The sequence below is a fragment of the Procambarus clarkii genome, chromosome 1 (assembly GCF_040958095.1).
Source record: "Procambarus clarkii isolate CNS0578487 chromosome 1, FALCON_Pclarkii_2.0, whole genome shotgun sequence".
In the NCBI taxonomy this organism is placed as follows: Eukaryota; Metazoa; Arthropoda; class Malacostraca; order Decapoda; family Cambaridae; genus Procambarus; species Procambarus clarkii.
This window is the reverse complement of record NC_091150.1, coordinates 46,213,630-46,233,739: the sequence shown is the minus strand read 5'-3', so window position 1 is coordinate 46,233,739 and position 20,110 is coordinate 46,213,630. Positions and strand designations below refer to the sequence as shown.

Sequence of the window (20,110 nt, the reverse complement as noted above, 5' to 3'; positions counted from 1 at the left end):
GGCTGGTAGATTTAAAAACTCTGTGGACGACCTGGGAGACCGAAGCCCTGAAACAGGGAACGAAAGAAACCGGATCAACCCAAAGCGCATCCCCAGTCACGGTACGCAGGTAACGGCAAAGAGCCGCAACCGAACAACACATGACGCACCCCCGGCCGAACCAACCAAGCATCAATAACCCAAGGACCCCTCTGGAAAACAGCTGTCTCGACCGTCGCCAGAAGGACGGAGAAAGGCTGCGGACTTACAAACTTACCACCAGTACAAAAAGAGCAGGAAACCCCATGCGCCGGAAGAGAGCCAGAAGCTCCCCGACCCAACCCACAGATGCCTATGCCAAAAAAATATGGCCTATGAAAAATAATCTTGAACCAAAGGGGCTACCACAAACTGAGAAGATAGATAAGAGGGCACCCTGATCAAGGACCAGGATGCCTCAGGCAACGCATGAGCAGGCCGGAGGTGAAACAAAACACGAGAAAGCGTATGGAACAAGGCGGATGTGATGTCCAACCTGAACGCAAGCCGGAGCGGCTCCGCCAGTGCCGCACGAAACGAGGCGACAGTAAGAAGCATCAAATAACAGTCCTGAAAACCCAAGAAAGGACAAGACAACCCGATGCGAATGAGAAGACAACCTACGAAGAGCAAGAAAATGGCGAATAGAAACACCAGGAACATCATGCTGTCGCGGAGACAAAGCTCGCAGGTGGGAACACCATCAATGAAGCCACCTGATCACCATGTAGATGGTGATACTCCTGCGTCAAAATTCCAGACGCGAAAAGCCGAGGATAAGGCTGGACCAGTCCGACTTGCTGAAAGAGGCGGAGCCGCGGGAAAATGCCCCGGGTTTGGACACCTATCAAGCAGCGTCTGAAAATAAAGCTGGGCCGGCCACCAAGGGGCCACGAGGACTACTCTCCTAGGGAATGGCCTCCAACCGAGCCAGAACCTGAAGCAACAGTTGGACTGGGAGAAGTGGAACAGGTACTCCCACCTCGACCAGTTTTGCCAAAAGGCTTCCACCGTGAACGCCTCGCAGGCAGGTAAGGGCGCCAAATAGAATGGTAGATGCCGAGGCCACCCCAACATAAAGATGTCCATAACCAGGAGTCCATACGTCCAGCAGAGCCAACGAACGAGTCGGCGACAACCGGCCAACCCGCGAACATAGGAATGAACCGAGACATGCTGTCCGCCAGGACGCAGGACACAGCCCAGAAATGAACCGCACGGCTAGCCAACCCCCGAGAATCCATCAAACGAGTCACTCAAAGGGACCCACCTCAAAGGTCAAAGACCTAAGAGAAACCTCGTGGTTCCGGCAATGAACCACCGGAGAAAAGTCCGAATGGAGCTGGATGGTAGAGCACCGAGTGACCCGAACCCTCCGAAGAGCAAACCAGACAGCCACGAACTCCCGACCCGTGCTGTGAGCCCTACGGACAGACAGACCCCACCATCCCCGGCCGACCTGGTGAGCAATGATCACAAAGCCCCAGCCGAGAGATGACCTGTCCATGAACACATTGAGCGAAGGCTCGGGAAGGTGCCAAGGCACGGAACCCTGAAAACCCCAAAGAGGAAGCTGGTGACACAGCACCAACACAAGATCACCGGTGGACGAACCCAATGATTGCAAGAGAGGCGGAAGCGAAGTCCCTGAAGGAACCAGACACTGAAGCCAAACCCGACCCTGCGGGGCAGAACAGCACGTCCAAGTTCAGACTACCGCACAACCACTCGAGCAACTGCCGAGCGACCTGGGATCCCCTCATAATCAGCCAAAGGCGGGACCACAGCCGCAGCACGCTTTTGGAGGGAAAGACAAGGAGTGACTCAAGAGCCCTAAACAAGACCCAGCCAGAAAGAATCCGTGACAGAAACAGATGGAACGGCCTCCAGGTCACCAGGAAATCGAACCCGGCGATCTGGAAAGAACCACACCCCTGGCGAGCAGACAAGCGGACCGACTGGGAGCCCACACCAGCCAGTCATCGAAGTAGCCCAGACACCGAATCCCGAGCAGACTCAGATAGGGCACCATGATCCGGTAAAGATGCATAAATACACCAAGTGCCAATTACAAACTAGGGAAGGCAACAAAAGCGGCAAGCCTGAAGCCCCACCACCAACTGTGCAAGTCCTGGAACCCTGGAGAGGAACGTGCCAAGAAGTGACCCAGAGGTCCAGGGCCACCATCCAGACACCCGGCCCCAACAGAAGCCGGACCGGAGACAACACTCCTCTGAAGAGGGCAAAGAATCCAGGGCGCAGACTGAACAAGTCCAGAAGAACCCCAGATCTGCAAGGCCTGTGTCTGCATAGAGCAGACGGGAACCCCGAATGAATGAGGTGGATCGGCCACGTCCAAACGCACCCACCAAGTTGACATGACAAAGCACAGGGAAAGAAGCCCACCCCGCCAGCCTCGAACCCCCCCAAAGGGGGAGAAGCCGGAAGACAACCAAAGACGCCCACTAACTGCGGGATCATGTGAGAGCCAACCGAGCAAGCTGCTCCCCCAGCGCCCCATCAACAGCGAAGGGAACGGAGCCCCTTCCGAAAGAAAAAGTATACTGTATATGTTTAAATACACACACACAAGGTGTATTACACATGTGCATACACGGTTGGAACGTGTATGCACGTGTAGGAAAAAACGGTTGGAACAAATTAGGGGAGAAGGTGGTGGAGGCCAAGACCGTCAGTAGTTTCAAAGCGTTATATGACAAAGAGTGCTGGGAAGACGGGACACCACGAGCGTAGTTCTCATCCTGTAACTACACTTAGGTAATTACACACACTTGTACACATGTGCATACACACACAATGCGCACACACACAAGTGTACACATGTACATGTATATGTGTGTACACATATACATGAAAAGAAAAGAAAATTAAATAAAGAAAAGAAAAATACAAGACGCCGACCAGTGGGCAGAGAGCACCACGCCGGCCAGGCGAAGAAGGCACCAAGAAAGCAAAAAACTGCATCAAAAGACCCACCTCGACAACAAAACCCAAGGCCCAGGCACAACCACAACAAGTGCCAAGACCCAAAAAGATCAACCTGCAAGCCAGGAAGACCCCGGAACACTAGAAGGCAGAACCGGGTCACACACGAGGAAACAAAGCCCCGAGAACCCACTAAGGAGGGGGGGGCCAAGAGAAAGAAACCTCCAGAACGAAACCAAAGAACCCAAAGGAACCCAGAATCGAACCCGGGGAAGCCCAAACTACCACATTTGTCGGCGGAAATACACCACAGAAAGGCAAAGCACAGCCCTCAAACAGACCCCCAAGGGAAATGGCCAAAACTGACCGAAAGCCGAGGGACAAGGTGTGGGAGCAAGCATAAACAGACAGGGACACTTAGTCCAAACCCTAGGGCCCAGACCCAAAACAGACAGAAAACTGAAAACTGGTGACCGGTGTAAAAACCAACACCCAAGCATTCCCAGAAGATGGGCAGAAAACTCCAGAAAAGCAAAGAAACCCTGAAAGAGGTGAAAAATTCACCCAAGACGCTAGCTCGCACACCCAGGCACATGTAAACAAACTGTAACGTTGCGCTGGTGGCCACGCCAGGAAACCGGCAGAAGAAAATGGCCACAAGAAACAGGAGGCTGTGACCGACGCAATTGATACAAAAACACGCCAGCAAATGTGGGAAGCAAGCAGACTTGATGGATGAAAAACTGCCCAGAAGCAGAAAATCCAGGCAGGGGCAAACAGCCCCAGAACTGCTAGCAGGCATCCCCCACAGCCCCGGGAACCCGCAGCAGAGCCGTCCTCCACGCCCTCTGCCCTTTAAGAAAAGGAAGAGTCCAGGGGAAAAGGCAGCAAGAAAGGGCCACTGCTAAGACCCAGAAGCCTTGGCAGGAGGAACAGGCTCAAAAACCTCTGTCCCCAACCCGAACGAGACAGCCCTCGAAACCGCACGAGTCTCAGTCCCATCTAAACCCCGCCCCGACCCCAAAACCCTCAGACGGTCAGGAGCCGGGAACAGGGAGGGAAAAGGGCAAACAGCCCCTAACTAAACGGGGCGGCCCCGGGGCATCCGAGTGGGAAACCAACCTAGCTCTTTGCAGCAGCCTAAACCAAGTTTGCAACGTGGATGCTGCCTGTACTCTGAACAGTAATAACATCAGGAGAATACTGGAGAACAAGCAGAGAATAACTCGCAAGACTCCGGGTCAAGGTGTTAGTGACCCAACAGGCAGCATGACAGAGTTAAACTGTCACCCGGAGACAATGGCACAGCAACCAACGAACCCGCACAAGACGGGTTGGAACCCGAAAGACACATTCAATGATCCACCGAGCCCCGACAGGGTTTTCTAGGGCCCGTAGGGGTAACAACTACGGGAAGTCCGGGCAAGGTGTTGCTAACCAGTTAAACACCCAAAACTAACAAGGGGGTAGAGGACAACACTGAAAACCCCTGTGACGTGTTCAATCACGGGGGCCTAGCAGAGGGCCACCAAACACTATTAGTGGAACTATAGCCATTAGGTAGACCCCCACCAGGCAAATGAAAATAAAAATAAAAGAAAAACCCTGCAAAAGTACCCGGTCCCCAGAGGCAACATGAACTGGTCGCCGCTTAGGTGGTAGGTCGCGCAACACCTTGACGCCCTAACCAGCACGATATCAGGTCATTCCCAGGGCCAAACAAGGGCCCCAAGCCCCAGCTGGCCCCAAGGGCGAGGCAAATGTTGAGCTGCAAGAACCTCTGAGGGAATGGTTCCTGAACGCCCCAGGGAAGATAACCCTGTCAGGCAGGGGGGCAGTACTCACAGGGCGCTTAAGGAAGGAAGCCCCTAAGCGCATGCAGCCCAGGTACTGATGAGGATCACCTGGCAACCGCACAACACAACACACAGCAGTGAATGCCACAAAAGGCAAACACCGCCTAGGAAACTGAGGCCAGAGAAGCGTCTGTCCCAGTTGACATTAGCTTACTAACTGATGCTAGGCAGCCAGTGCGGTGAGGTCCGGGCCCCCCTCCCCCTCTCGGTGTGGGGAAGGCTGCGCGGACGATCAGCGCGGCAGTAAAGTGTAATGTTTGCTTGTTTCCTTAGGATTTTAGGGAGTTTCTACCTCTGTTCAGTTTTTGTTAGTTTCGTACCATGTGGGGTTTGTTTTGTGCCTTCCTTTCTGGGTGCCTAACCCCGGTTGATAGCAGATAAGGAAAACCCCCAACCAAGGGGGGGGGGGTTCCAGGGGCCCATTGCTCCCTGAAACCTCTCTGAAGGGTCCAGGTTCTGGCTCATGGTCCCTGGAAGGTCTGAACTCCATAGCTAATGTCCCGGTCTAATATAACATACATTAGTCCAATAAGCTCCAGGGAGCCGTAGGGGCTCCCCACAGATTTGAAAAAGTCATAATGGAGCAGGCTACCTGACAAACACTGAACAACTTTTGACATTTTTCCTTTTTTTAAATTTGTTAAACAAAAAATTATATATCATTTTTAATTTTTCATAGAAAATGGAGCAGCCTACCTGACATACACTGAAAGAACCTTTTTCTATAAAAAATAAAAAATTAACAAATTTGAAAAAAAATGTCAATGGTTTGTTCAGTGTATGTCAGATAGGCTGCTTATTTAAAAAATTGGATGTCATATTGATTTTTTTCGGTGGTGGAACAGATTAATTTTATTTCCATTACAGTATTTTAAATGGGGAAATTTGTTTCGAAAGACGGGCGTTTCACGTGGCGAGCTTGGTGCAGGAACAGATTAAATTCGTTAATCGAGGCTGCACTGTATAACTTTTTTTTGCAAAATTTTAACCAAAGATGAGAAGACAGTCAAAACTAAGGTGCCATAACAAAGCGGTATATGTGGCATTGCCAAATCAGAAAATGCAAAGTATTATAAAAATTGGTTTGATTTACTGATGAAAACATAGAATCTTTCTCTTTAAAGGATTGTAAAGCCTTGGACCCCAATGATCAGTACATGGAAGATCAAGATGAAAACAGACCACCTCCAGGACTGGTCCAGCAACAGGAGCATCGACAGATCACAGGCATCCTTCAACCTTCAGCAAACATTCCTATCCTACCCCTAGATCAGTGTCCACAGGAAGATATGGAAATAAACAAAAAAGATTCAAAGTGTGGATTTAGTGGAGCCAACGGAGTCTCTGATGTAAGTACAGTATTGGATTATTTTTGAAGGAAAATTATATATTAGATTATCGCGGAGAGATTTCTTCAGCAGGGTTTTCTCCCTGAAAAGTAGTATGGTGTTTAGTTTTGTTGTTTTATACAATACATGTGTATAATTGCTACTGTTACTAGAAATCTTAATGCTGTACTTGCTGAACACACGTTTCATATGACAACTTCATAGTGCACATACAAGAAAAATTCTTTGACACTATAGCTGGCCCAGCAGGTAACCCGCCGCTCACCGCAAAGTAGGCTGATCATTGCTGGTGAGCAAACAGTCACACCAGTGTTTATGCTCTTTTTCAGCTTTCTCACCTCAATTTTCATACTATGTTTTTAAATTTGGTAACAAACTGTTCGTAATAAAATGCTGTAAAGGTATATTTGCATATACGAACATGCCTCATTTTTCTATACTTTTGACGAACACTCAATAAATTTTCCCTTCTACGTGTTTTTCACTGTTTTCGTCATGGATTGGCTCTGTTCTTTATCACTATCCATCTTGAAGTCAATTTGTAGTGTTTATAAAGCCGGTAGCAACAAATACCCGAGATAAAATAACAAACGGAGGAAACTTTTCGACTCGTCGGGAGGCCGCTGCTGTCACGAGCAAGGTCACAAGAACAGTGAGCCTCCAGCGTAGGTGGGTGGCCACAAGGCAGGGTGGGAATGCCATGTGGGGTATACATAGAATGGGAAGACCTTGGCACATATTTTAAAATAGGTCCCATATTATTGGGACAATATATTGAATTTTTACAAATTTTAAAATTAATGACGCCGTGCATAATCACGAACTCTGCGTGCTTGGGTTTTATGCTGCAGTTTGCATCATTGGGCAGCAAAAGTGTTAAATTAATATATTGTCAAAAAATGCATTCCAAGATCATAGAAACTTTAGAAAAAAAATATATAGCTATCTTTGGCTATGGTGGAGAGGGGAATCTTCCAATGACTGTTTCTCTGTACATTCCCTCACACAAGGATCTTAGCAGATACAGTACAGTATATAGAAAAAAGCAAACAGTTGCAATCTACAAAAGTAGTAACCAAGAAGACCCTTTCAATTATTGACCTGTATCATTGACTAGTGTGGTAATCAAAACACTTGAAAATAATTAAAACCAAATGGGTAGAACGCCTGAAGAGAAATTATTTAATACAGATGGTATGGTTTTCGAATAGGAAGATCCTGTGTGGGGGACATAAAGAAAAGGCTTTCGACAGAGTCCCACAGGTTACTATGGAAAGTGGAATGTACTGGAGGAGTGACAGGGTGGGGCTTCTAACATGGATGAAAATAATGTTCATTGTCTACATAAACTATCTACCAGAAGGAGTGTAGAATTATATAAACATGTTTGTTGATGATGCTAAGATACCACAGTAAATAAAAAGCAAGATTGTTATGCCCTTCAAGAAGATCTGGACAGAATGTGTGTATGGAGCAGCACTTGGCAAATGGAATTCAATGTGAATAAATGGCACGTTATGTTATGTGGAATAGGAGAAAATAGGCCACACACAACTTACAAATTATGTGAAAAGACTTTAAAGAACTCTGATAAAGAATGAAATCTAGGGGGTGGTTCTGGATAGAAAACTGTCTTTTGGACACAAAGAATATTGTGCAAGAAGCCTATGCTATGCTTTCCAATTTCAGCATTTGTTTTAAATACATGGAAGGTGAAATATCAAAGAAATTGTTCACAATCTTTGTGAGACCTAAGTTGGAATATGCAGTGGCTGTATGGGTGCCCATATCTTGAGGACATAAACAAACTGGAAAAAGTCCAAAGACACGAAACTAAATATCTTCCAAAACTGATAGACAAGATACAAGGAGAAGTTACAAGGATTAAATATGGCAAGGTTAGAGGAAAAAGATATATTATTACTTCTTAGCTGGTGTCTGTCTTATGTAGGTTCCTGGGATCAATGGTCCGGTCTCTGACCAGGCCTCCCAGTTGGTCGTCTAGTCAGTTCGGTTGTTGGAGGTGGCTGCTCGCAGCTTGTCATATGAATCACAGCCTGGTTGACCAGGTATTCATTGGAGGTACTACGAACAAAATTAAGAAAAACTTGAAACCTGGCACTTCAAAAACAAAGGGTCCTAGATTTAAGCTAACTTAACAAAAGTGCTGAGAAAGACATTAGAAAATTCATTTTTCCAGAGTGGTAAATGGTTGGAACACGTTAAATGAGAAGGTGGTGGAGGCCAAAACTGTCAGTAGTTTCAAAGCGTTATATGACCAGGAGTACTGGGAAGACAGGACACCCTAAGCATAGCTCTCATCCTGTAACTACTCTTAGGTAATTACTGTGCACACACAAACCTCCATAACCCTTAGAGACCTCCCCCATCCCCTGCTCTTGCTGCTCCCCTCAGCACATGCTCTCCCTGTTTCCCCAACCCCACAAGACCCTCCTGGCCCGGACCCTCCCAGCCTTCACATCTCAGATCCTTCCACTTCTGGACAGACTGGATAAAAGATAGTTAGCTTAAAACTAATGTACCCAAACATAGATGGAATTACAAATAAAGCAAGAGAATTTAGTGACAGAGCACAGGAGGAAAACTTGGATGTAATAACACTCGCTGAAACAAAGTTGTCAGGTATAACAAATGCAGTGGTTCCCAAGACTACACTAGTCATACCGTTGGAAGCCAGAAGAGTTAAGTGAGACATGATTACTGCATACAAAATTCTCAGGGAAATCAACAGGGTATATACAGACAGACTATTTAACACGTGTATGATACTCAAACAAGGGGACATGTGACATCTATGAAAAAAAGAAGTAAGTTCAGGTTTCCTTTCAGAATAACAAAAAGTAATAATAAAATATAATTATTTTCTTACAGAACGATGATATTGAAGGCATTGTTCCCCTGGATGGTTTAAGCATGGCAGATTTCACGATGAAAATACCAAACAATGAAGATGCTTTTGCGAAGATGGCAAATGTAGCCTCAACTCCCAGCCCTTGGACACTTGTTAAGGTTCCACAAGCCACAGTCATTGGAGAAGATTTTACAATGGCTGTCATGAAAGCATTCAAGTGAGTTGAAAGCGTGTTTGCTTTTTCTCACTCATTGTTATCACAATCCTTTGTTTTCAGCTGTCTTTGTTCTGTCTTCTTTCTTGGCTTTTCCTCGATAGGCATCCGATGTCTAATACTGTCGTTTCTTATAGTGCTGCATTTGGCAGAGCTGCTACTTGTTGCACGTTCAGAGTGGACCTTACTTCTGACTCCTTTCTCAAGCTTTCTCGTGGTTTGTTTCACCTCCAGCCTTCTCATGCACTGCCTGAGCCTACCTGGTCTTTGGACTTGGTTCTTTCTTTTCTTTTCTTCACATTGGTTTACTGTGACCCCTCTGGTTCGGGATTATTTTTGGAAGGCTTTGTTTATTATTTCCTTTGCTTCCCGTTGTCGCGTCCTGCTCCTCTTTTCTGACGAAGAATGAGATAGCAGGCATCCTGAGGGGTTCTTTGGTTGTGGAGGCTTGGTTGCATCAGCCAGGGGTGCCTCATATGCTTTGTCCAGTGGCAGCTTTACGCCACTGCACCTAAGCATTGTGCGTAAGCACAATGTCTGGTGTTCAAGCCACCGGTTCCATTTCAGTGGACTTGTGGGTTGATCCGGTTTCTTTGGTTCTCTTTTTCCAGAGCTCGTATTTCTCAGGTTGTCTGCAGTGACATTAAAGCTAGGTAGCCTGCAGTCTACACTCGTACTCATGATGTTAGCAAGTATGCTGCCTTGTCAGCAGTTTTTTGTAATATGTCTTAGGCAGATGTTCGGGCAGGGGGTGTAATTACCTAAGTGTAGTTACAGGATGAGAGCTACGCTCGTGGTGTCCCGTCTTCCCAGCACTCTTTGTCATATAACGCTTTGAAACTACTGACGGTCTTGGCCTCCACCACCTTCTCACTTAACTTGTTCCAACCGTCTACCACTCTATTTGCGAAGGTGAATTTTCTTATATTTCTTCGGCATCTGTGTTTAGCTAGTTTAAATCTATGACCTCTTGTTCTTGAAGTGCCAGGTCTCAGGAAATCTTCCCTGTCGATTTTATCAATTCCTGTTACTATTTTGTATGTAGTGATCATATCACCTCTTTCTTCTGTCTTCTAGTTTTGGCATGTTTAATGCTTCTAACCTCTCCTCGTAGCTCTTACCCTTCAGTTCTGGGAGCCACTTAGTAGCTTGTCTTTGCACCTTTTCCAGTTTGTTGATGTGCTTCTTAAGATATGGGCACCACACAACAGCTGCATATTCTAGCTTTGGCCTAACAAAAGTCATGAACAATTTCTTTAGTATATCGCCATCCATGTATTTAAATGCAATTCTGAAGTTAGAAAGCATAGCATAGGCTCCTTGCACAATATTCTTTATGTGGTCCTCAGGTGATAGTTTTCTATCTAGAACCACCCCTAGATCTCTTTCTTTATCAGAATTCTTTAAAGATTTCTCACATAATATATAGGTTGTGTGGGGTCTATGTTCTCCTATTCCACATTCCATAACATGACATGGGTGTAGGAGGTCCTCTGTGATCTTGGCCACTAGGTATCTTGTGAACGATCCTGGTCCTCTGTGGCCATGTGTTGCATTGAGGTGCCTGTCACCACCTTAAAACTTGAAGTAGAGTTGATACCAGTATTGCTCTCGCCTCTCTGGTAGGTTTCCCATTATTGTCATGCTCTGCGGATAGGGAGCAAACAGGGTTTCCTACAGAAAATCATGATGAATATAATGAAGTGTCAGTTTCTGGGTGAGCCCCGGAGTCATAGATTTAAACTAGCTAAACACAGATGCCGAAGAAATATAAGAAAATTCACCTTCGGCGCAGTAGACGGTTGGAACAAGTTAAGTGAGAAGGTGGTGGAGGCCAAGACCGTCAGTAGTTTCAAAGCGTTATATGACAAAGAGTGCTGGGAAGACGGGACACCACGAGCGTAGCTCTCATCCTGTAACTACACTTAGGTAATTACACACACACCACACACACAAAAGGGTGGAGATGGAGTTTACTAGCAGGGGGGGGAGAGCAGTTTTGTTAAGTTGTTTCTTTTTATTATTGGGAGTTCTTTTGTCATTTTGGATGCTTTGGTTGTGTTTTTAAACAAGGCAGTGGTTTGTTTTGATTTGCTTATTTTTCTTGGTGCCTTCCCTGGTGATGGCAAAGATGATATCCTTTAAATGTAAAGAGATCATATGTCATTGCTCTCTGCACCTCTCTGAGGAGGGGCGGGGAAGGTTTTGGCTCATGGTCTCTGGTAGGCAAAAAGAACTCTGCAACTGGTGAAGCTTGGTAGTATGACACGTAACCACTGCACTGCGCAGAGCACCATAAGGCATCTGATTGGGATGCGCAGTACATCATAAGACGCTGTTAGGTATAGGGGATGGTGCAAAACGCCCATGGGTACACAGGATCCGCAGCCTGTGCCTCAGGACTCCAGTAAACAGAATCAATCTTACAAAAAGAATCGGCAGCATCCATACTGGTTGTGAGAGCTTCAGTACTGAGACAGCGACCAAGACTGGCGCATGCATCTAGGGTCCACAGCACCACTTAATAATGATGAATAAAATAGGTAACTGCAATTATTTGGTGTTGATAGTGTCATAGATGATCTATATGTATTCTGTGGTGTGCTCTGGGATCCTCATTTTGTAAAAGCACACTTTGTAATGTGTGTGTGTATAAATATAATTAAAGTTAGTCTTAAAATCATTCAACAGTGATATAGATAAGTTTATATATATATATATATATATATATATATATATATATATATATAAATCATTTATGTACAGTATTGTTTAAACCCCTGGGCAGCATTTGTGATTATAGCCTGCAACACTGCCAGGTGCAAGGCTTTTTTTTTTTTTTTTTTAAAGGTCCCAAAACATCTAAGGGTTTCAGAGTTGGGGCAGGGCTTAGTTGGTCTTGAGACTCGGACAGCCTCGGGGATGCCCCTTCTGGTGTGGTAATAGAGGCATTCGAGTGTCCTCTCCCGGCCGAAGCCTCTGGGGTCTGACCAGTGGGCCTCATTCTATCCGGCTTCTATGGCTGCGCCGGCCTTGTCTAGTGGGGTCGGTGCCTGGGGGAAGGACTCACTTTGGGTTCTGTGGAAGAGGACCCTGGGGCTGGGGAGGGGCTGACTTGTGGGCCTTGGGCCCCGCTGGACCCCACCTGGGTTTTTCTACCCTCTGAGCGAGGCTTACTGTTACAAGGAGTGGTCCCCCCCCCCCCCCTTCCCTCTGCGTCCGAGTTGGATTTGGTTTCTGCCCCTCCCCTGGTTCTGTTCCATTTTTTCGGAGGTTTTCGGCTTATCGCATCCAACCTGCTGCGGTGCGGGCGGCCCTTGCAGCAAATCTCCTGCGTGACCCGGATTATGCCTCGGCTTTCAGATTTGGCACTTTGTTTCCTTTCTGGCTCCGTTTCGAGGTTCCGGAGTCGTCCTAGCTGGCATACTGTCCTGTCTTTGCCTTGGAAGCTTGGCACGCCTTCTGCCGTTCCCGCACGCTTTAGTGGCGGGAGGCTTCAACGGTGCTTCAGGTTTTCCTGGGAGCGACCTTGAGCACCTCAATGAGTGCTTGTTTGCTCCTGCCGTTTCCCGGGATGTTGCTGTCGTTCAGCTCCATGTGCAGGTTCCCCTCCTTTTGGCGGCGCAGGTGGCGGAGGACTTGTGTGCTCGGGGCCTTTTGGTTGCGGCCTTGCATGTCCTGGAGCTGTCTTCTGACTGGCTCACGGAGGCTGTGGGGGCGCTTTGGGCTGTTCCTGGGTCTGGCGTCTTGGCCTCGGCGGCTCACTCATCGGCTGCCTTGCTGAAGCTTTTCGCACCGATCTTGTGGGAGTCGGTGACTCTGTTTTATGCCTCCCGGCTCGTGTGTCGGCAGTCGGTGCTTGCCTCCTCTGTGGAATCCGCTTGGGGCCTTGACTCTCAGGATGTCTTACCCTTTTTGCCCTCTCTTGTTTGAGGCTTCAGCTGTTGTGCAGTTTATTCAGTCTGCTTCGGCTTCTTGCCGTCCTATGTCGGACTTGCTGGTTCTCCGGAGGTCCCGTGCTGGGCTTTCCCGGAAGGGTTGTACCAGGGCTCAGGGTTCCTCTCGTTGTGGTAGGCCACAGGTGTCCAGTTCGGGTTCGGCTCCTCCTTCGGACCCGCCTTCGTCTGGTCTGCGCCGTGTTCGCTCTGTGTGAGGTTCTGGGTCTCGTAAGGTGCGCCGGCCCTTTCGCCCCATTGACGGGGCGATGGGGAAGGCTTGCGCTGTTCGCTCATGCCTGGTCCCACGATTTGTAGGCGTTTCAGGTCGTTTCGCACGGCCTCCAGTGGCGTTCGGTGGCCCCTCCCCCTGCGGGGGGGGGGTTCGGGGCTGGCAGGGCAGGCTACTTTCCCTGCGCGCTGTCAGGTCATCTTGGAGTGGGTTCGCTTGGGCGTGGTCGAAACGGCGATGTCCCTCAGATGGGTTTCCCGTCTGCTTCCAGTCCTGAAACAGAACTGCGTGGACCTGCGGTTCACTCTGCACTTGTCCCGTCTGAACCCCTGGGGTTCATTGCCCCTCCTTTCGGATAACCACGCTGTCCCAGGTTTGGCTCCTGTTGGAGCCTGGTGCTTGGATGGTGTCCCTGGACCTCCGGGACGCTTATTGGCACATCCTGATTCATCCAGGGTTCAGGGACTGGCTCGGTTTTGTTGTGGGCTTCGTGCTTACCGCTTTCGTTGTCTTCCGTTCGGTTTGAACCTGGCACCACGTGTTTTCACGGGTATGGTTAGTCCAGACGATAACAGGACGCCTCAGAGAGTCAACAAGCAGGACTGCCTCTTTTTCAAGATTACTCCTCCTACCATTCTATGCACATCACTAATTCTCACCACAATCCTGCTATTATCAGAATCCTTGTCACTAAATCTTGTAAATGAATAATTTTCCATAAGTTTATTTTGTAAAGGAATGTGAGAAGTCGTTTAAAGATTCTTAGATGGATGAAACAATGGCAGTGTGCTGTGGCTAGCGCTGTGAACATCTTGAACAGCATTGCATTCACTGATATCAGAACATTGTACACAATCTTTATCACAGTCAGGCTCTTCTGTAATACTGTACTATCATGACTAAATAATACCAGTTACATATATATTTTTACATTGTTAGGCGATGATGTGGTCACAGGCTGAACAGCTGTGCTGTTAGCTCATGCTGCATGTGCCAGCCTTGGTTGCTCACTCCCTGCCTCAATGACTCCTCACTTTCCCACATTCTCCTCCCGCCATCCTATTTTTGCTTTTATTCACTATATACAGACGTTATATATAAGTGTCTACATGTTCTGTTCACCATTACTGTTCAACAAAGCTGGTATAATGCCCAAAGAGCATAGTGGCCACCCCTACCCAGCATGATGCATCATGCAGATGTTGCCACCTCCCTCACCATAATGGCTCCTCCCCACACTCCTCTTGCTGCTATTACACTATATATACACGTTATATATAAGTGTATACTGGCAGCAGGTTTTCTTTTAAACATGTGTCATTGAATATGACTGCATATTGTGTATTTACTAACTTCTGATCCCTCTATTTTTCTAGGATCAGGGCTTAGCTGTTGTATACAAGTACAGTATCTACATTTGTGTTCACCATAACGAATCACTAAGTTCGTATGCTGAGTGGCAGTGGCAGTCCGCCACTGTCTGTCACTCCTTCCCTCACCTCACCTGACTCCCCACCATACTGTTTTTGCTTTTATTCACTATTTACAGATGTTATGTATTAGTATCTGCTTGTTTTGTTCACCATAGCGAACAACTAAGCTAGTATAGTGAGTCCAGACAGTAATAGGTGGTCACACAGAGTCAGCACAGAATGCTACCTCCCTCCCCACCAAGATTACTCCTCCCACTACAGCCCTAATTATCACAACAATCCTGCTATTATCAGAATCCTGGTCATTTTTATCACAGTCAGGTGTCTTCTGTAATACTATCATCGCTAAATAATAGCATGTACATATATATTATGGCATTTTTAGGCGATGCTGTGGTCACAAGCTGAACAGCAGTGCTGTGAGCTCATGCTGTGTGCATCAGCCTTGGTGGCTCACTTAGTACTGAGGCCCTCACACCCAGGAATGTGGCCCACGATTTTTTTTTTTTTTTAATGGCATCTGTTTACAAGAGCCTTGATGAAGGTGAGGTGAATCCCGTGTATCCGTGGGCCGTTTAAATCTTGCGTAGTACTCCAACACATCATCAGACATAATGCGCACTTTTGGATAAGTTACTCAACACGTCATGTGACGTGTTGCGCAGTTTAAGTGTTAAGGGTTAATAATATGATCATCAATAACTGTAGCATCTAAATGTTTATATACCAAAATTTGTGACCTAGGGGCACACCCCAGCATCATTTATTCAATTTATATTGTGTCTATTCAAGAATATATATACTGTATCCAGATACTTTATTTCAAAATAAATTTTCCACCTGTTTAAGTAGGTTTGCAAACAAAGAATGAGTATGAACATTTGTTCATATTACTGAACAAGTGGTCGAATGGTGTTGCTTGCCTCAGACAAGAAAACTAGCTCCACCTGCGGTATGCAATAGTGTTGACAAAGTTGTCTTGTGAAGTATAAAATATTAAGAATTGGTACTTCCCTCTATATTGATTTAAAGCATTTGATTCAACATGTATCATTTTGCAGCCACTTCCCTCTCATAGAAGATGATGAGAAAATTGATGAAAATGAAGTAAAGAAAAAAGAGAGTGAAGATCTAATGCCTCCTCCAACAATACAGCCACCTCCTGTGCTCTCTCCATGTCCTGCAATAAAGACTGGACTTTCTCCTATTATGGAAGCATCAAGAGAATACAGGTATTGTGCATGGTAACCTTCTAACATTTGATAGGAAAAAGCTCTGTTTACTAAATATTTCACTTAACTTTCGCACGGGAACGACGCAGCATTGCGTCATTTTTTTAGTAGACGTAATCTCGGTAACGACGCAGCATTGTGTCGTTTTCGGCGGCAAATTGGCGGCGGCTTCGGGAGGGGCGCACAGCGGTTTTGGATATTATATGCATATACTCTTGTAGGGAATTTCATTGCGAATACATTGATACCAAAATGAAAGAGCTAGGACCAGAATTGAGGTAACAAAGCTGAAAACAGTATACCCATTTTATTAGCGCTCACTGGGATTATGTTCCATCACTTTGTGTTTGCTGTGGGTGGTACGCCTGGCTTTTGGACTTCATATTTGCATATACTCCTGTAGGGAATTCTATTGCGAACACAATGTTACCAAAATGAAAGACCTAGGAGGAGAATTGAGATGTCCTTTTGGAGTTTATATGTCTTTAGTCGTGTAGAGAATTCTATTGCGAACACAATGATACCAAATTGAAAAACCCTGGACGAGAATTGAGGTGACAAAATTGAAGAGAGTATACACTTTTCAGAATTACTGTGCGCTCCCATGAAACGCTGGGGCCCACTCAGCCTAGTTGAGGGCTGGCGGGCTGGGTCCGCCAAAGTGTTAAGTATGAGCTAATACAGTATGTATGCTGTATAAACTCGTGCTTATATAGTGTATGCTGTATAAGATCATGCTATACTTGAGCTTATACAGTATATAAGCTTAGGTATAAGCATGGTACAGTGGTACTTCGGGTTACGAACATGTTTGGGTTACAAGCCCGATTTGTTAGGAAAATTTGAATCGGGATACGAGTTTGTTGATACGCATACGGCCGACCTAGCGCGTGGTGGCACGGCGATCGCGCCTCAGTTTATTACTGCCTCGCGCCCAGTGACTATCCCGCCTGAATTCTTCACTAGACTTTACAGTTTTTTATCGGATTTTTGGCCATTTGAGCATAAAAGTTATTATATATCTCGCCATGGGTCCCAAGAAAGCCAGTGGTAAGGGTCAAGGCAAGAAATTACATGTGAGAATGACCTTAGAGGAAAAACGAGATCATTCGTAAGCATGAAAATGGTACTCGTGTTGTTGAACTAGCTAGGCAGTACAAATAATCTTCACAGGGGAGGAAGAGGAGGCAGTAGATAATGTCCCTTCCTCATTAATTACGAAAATGTGTGAGTATGGGAAGGACTGAAAAGTTTTGCTGAAAAGAATCACCCAGATAAAGCTGTAGTAGGCCGTTGCATTGATCTTTTTAATGACAATGTGATGCCTCACTACAAACAAGTGTTGCAAAGAACGGAAAAACTATCTGCAATGGAATGTTTCCTTGCGAGATAAGTGAGAAAATCAAGCAGTGAGTCACAACCAGGACCTAGTGGTATGCAGGCAAAACGTGCCAGAGAGTGCACTCCACAGAAGTCTTCACTGCCTGATGTTATAATGGAAGAGGACTCCCCTTCCAAACAGTAACACCTCTTCTCCTTCCCCCCTCCTCACTATCTTCCATACGCCAACAGGAGTCATCAGCAAGGGTAAGTAATAATTTGAACATACTTTTGTAGTGAAGATTTGGGTGAATTAGGTATAAAATTTTCTTTGAAGTGAAGTTTTTTCGGAGTCAGAACGTATTAATTCATTTCCCATTATTTCTTATGGGGAAATTCGCTTCGGTTTACGAATTTTCGGGTTACGAACCGTCTCGAAGTATGGTAATTTATTTAAAAGTATGATAATTTATTTAAAATGTATGGTAATTTATATTTATATAATAAATTATATATAAATATATATATATATATATATATATATATATATATATATATATATATATATATATATATATATAAATATATATATATATATTTATATATATATATGTCGTACCTAATAGCCAGAACGTACTTCTCAGCCTACTATTCAAGGCCCAATTTGCCTACTAAGCCAAGTTTTCATGAATTAATGTTTTTTCGTCTACCTAACCTACCTAACCTAACCTAACCTAGCTTTTTTTGGCTACCTAACCTAACCTTACCTATAAATATAGGTTAGGTTAGGTTAGGTAGGGTTGGTTAGGTTCGGTCATATATCTACGTTAATTTTAACTCCAATAAAAAAAATTGACCTCATACATAGAGAAAAGGGTTGCTTTATCATTTCATAAGAAAAAAATTATAGTAAATATATTAATTCAGGAAAACTTGGCTTATTAGGCAAATCGGGCCTTGAATAGTAGGCTGAGAAGTGAGTTCTGGCTACTAGGTACGACATATATATATATATGTCGTACCTAGTAGCCAGAACGCACTTCTCAGCCTACCATGCAAGGCCCGATTTGCCTAATAAGCCAAGTTTTCATGAATTAATATATTTTCTCAATTTTTTTTCTTATGAAATGATAAAGCTACCCATTTCATTATGTATGAGGTCACTTTTTTTTTATTGGAGTTAAAATTAACGTAGATATATGACCGAACCTAACCAACCCTACCTAACCTAACCTATCCTATCTTTGTAGGTTAGGTTAGGTTAGGTGGCCGAAAAAGTTAGGTTAGGTTAGGTAGTCGAAAAATAATTAAACCATGAAAACTTGGCTTATTAGGCAAATCGGGCCTTGCATAGTAGGCTGAGAAGTGCGTTCTGGCTACTAGGTACGACATATATATATATATATATATTTATTTATATATATATATATATATATATATATATATATATATATATATATATATATATATATATATATATATATATATATATATATATATATATATATAATGTCGTACCTAGTAGCCAGAACGCAGTTCTTGGCCTACTATGCACGACCCGTTTTGCCTAATAGTCCGAGTGATTTTTTTTTATTTTCAATAAATTGTTTCCAATTAGTTTATTTTAATTATTATTATATTATATTAGGAACATAAATTATTGACGTAGTTGTGTTAGTTTAGGTTAGGTTTAGATAGGTTAGGTAGGGTTGGGGTTAGGTTCGGTCATATAACTACGATAGTTTTAACTCAAATTTAAACAAATTAACTTATATATAATGAAATAGCCAGATTTATCATTTCATAAGAAAAAAAGAGTAAAATATATAAATTCAGGAAAATTTGGCTTATTAGGCAAATCAGGCCTTGCATAGTAGGCCGAGTACGACGTTCTGGCTACTAGGTACAACACACACACACACACACACACACACACACACACACACACACACACACCTGTCTCCTGCAGCACATATCAAGCGGATAACATCAGCGGCATATGCCAGGCTGGCCAACATACGAACGGCATTCAGAACTTTGTATACCACATATGTCAGGCCAATCCTGGAGTATGCAGCCCCAGTATGGAGTCCGTATCTAGTCAAGGATAAGACTAAACTGGAAAAGGTTCAAAGGTTTGCCACCAGACTAGTACCCGAGCTGAGAGGTATGAGCTACGAGGAGAGACTACGGGAATTAAACCTCACTTCGCTGGAAGACAGAAGAGTTAGGGGGGACATGATCACCACATTCAAGATTCTGAAGGGGATTGATAGGGTAGATAAAGACAGTCTATTTAACACAAGGGGAACACACACAAGGGGACACAGGTGGAAACTGAGTGTCCAAATGAGCCACAGAGATATTAGAAAGAACTTTTTTAGTGTCAGAGTGGTTGACAAATGGAATGCATTAGGGGGTGATGTGGTGGAGGCTGACTCCATACACAGTTTCAAGTGTAGATATGACAGAGCCCGATAGGCTCAGGAATCTGTACACCTGTTGATTGACGGTTGAGAGGCGGGACCAAAGAGCCAGAGCTCAACACCCGCCAACACAACTAGGTGAGTACAACTAGGTGAGTACACACATATATATATATATATATATATATATATATATATATATATAACTTTTTCAACCCGTTCTCCCACTTGCTTATAGTCAATATTGGCTTACTTAATAAGTGCATATGTGACATAC

General features: G+C 45.0%; 1 protein-coding gene across 2 annotated transcripts in view; it reads left to right on the top strand.

The window, feature by feature from the left end:
- The window catches only part of LOC138353163 (mitotic checkpoint serine/threonine-protein kinase bub-1-like), a 103,776-nt gene that overhangs the window by 38,894 nt on the left and 44,772 nt on the right, over window positions 1-20,110 (top strand). For both annotated transcript variants that reach the window (XM_069306117.1, XM_069306062.1), the window contains 3 exons: window positions 5,945-6,169; window positions 9,062-9,258; window positions 15,917-16,087. In XM_069306117.1, coding sequence (XP_069162218.1) covers window positions 5,945-6,169; window positions 9,062-9,258; window positions 15,917-16,087 — 593 coding nt within the window. The remainder of the gene's footprint in view (window positions 1-5,944; window positions 6,170-9,061; window positions 9,259-15,916; window positions 16,088-20,110) is intronic.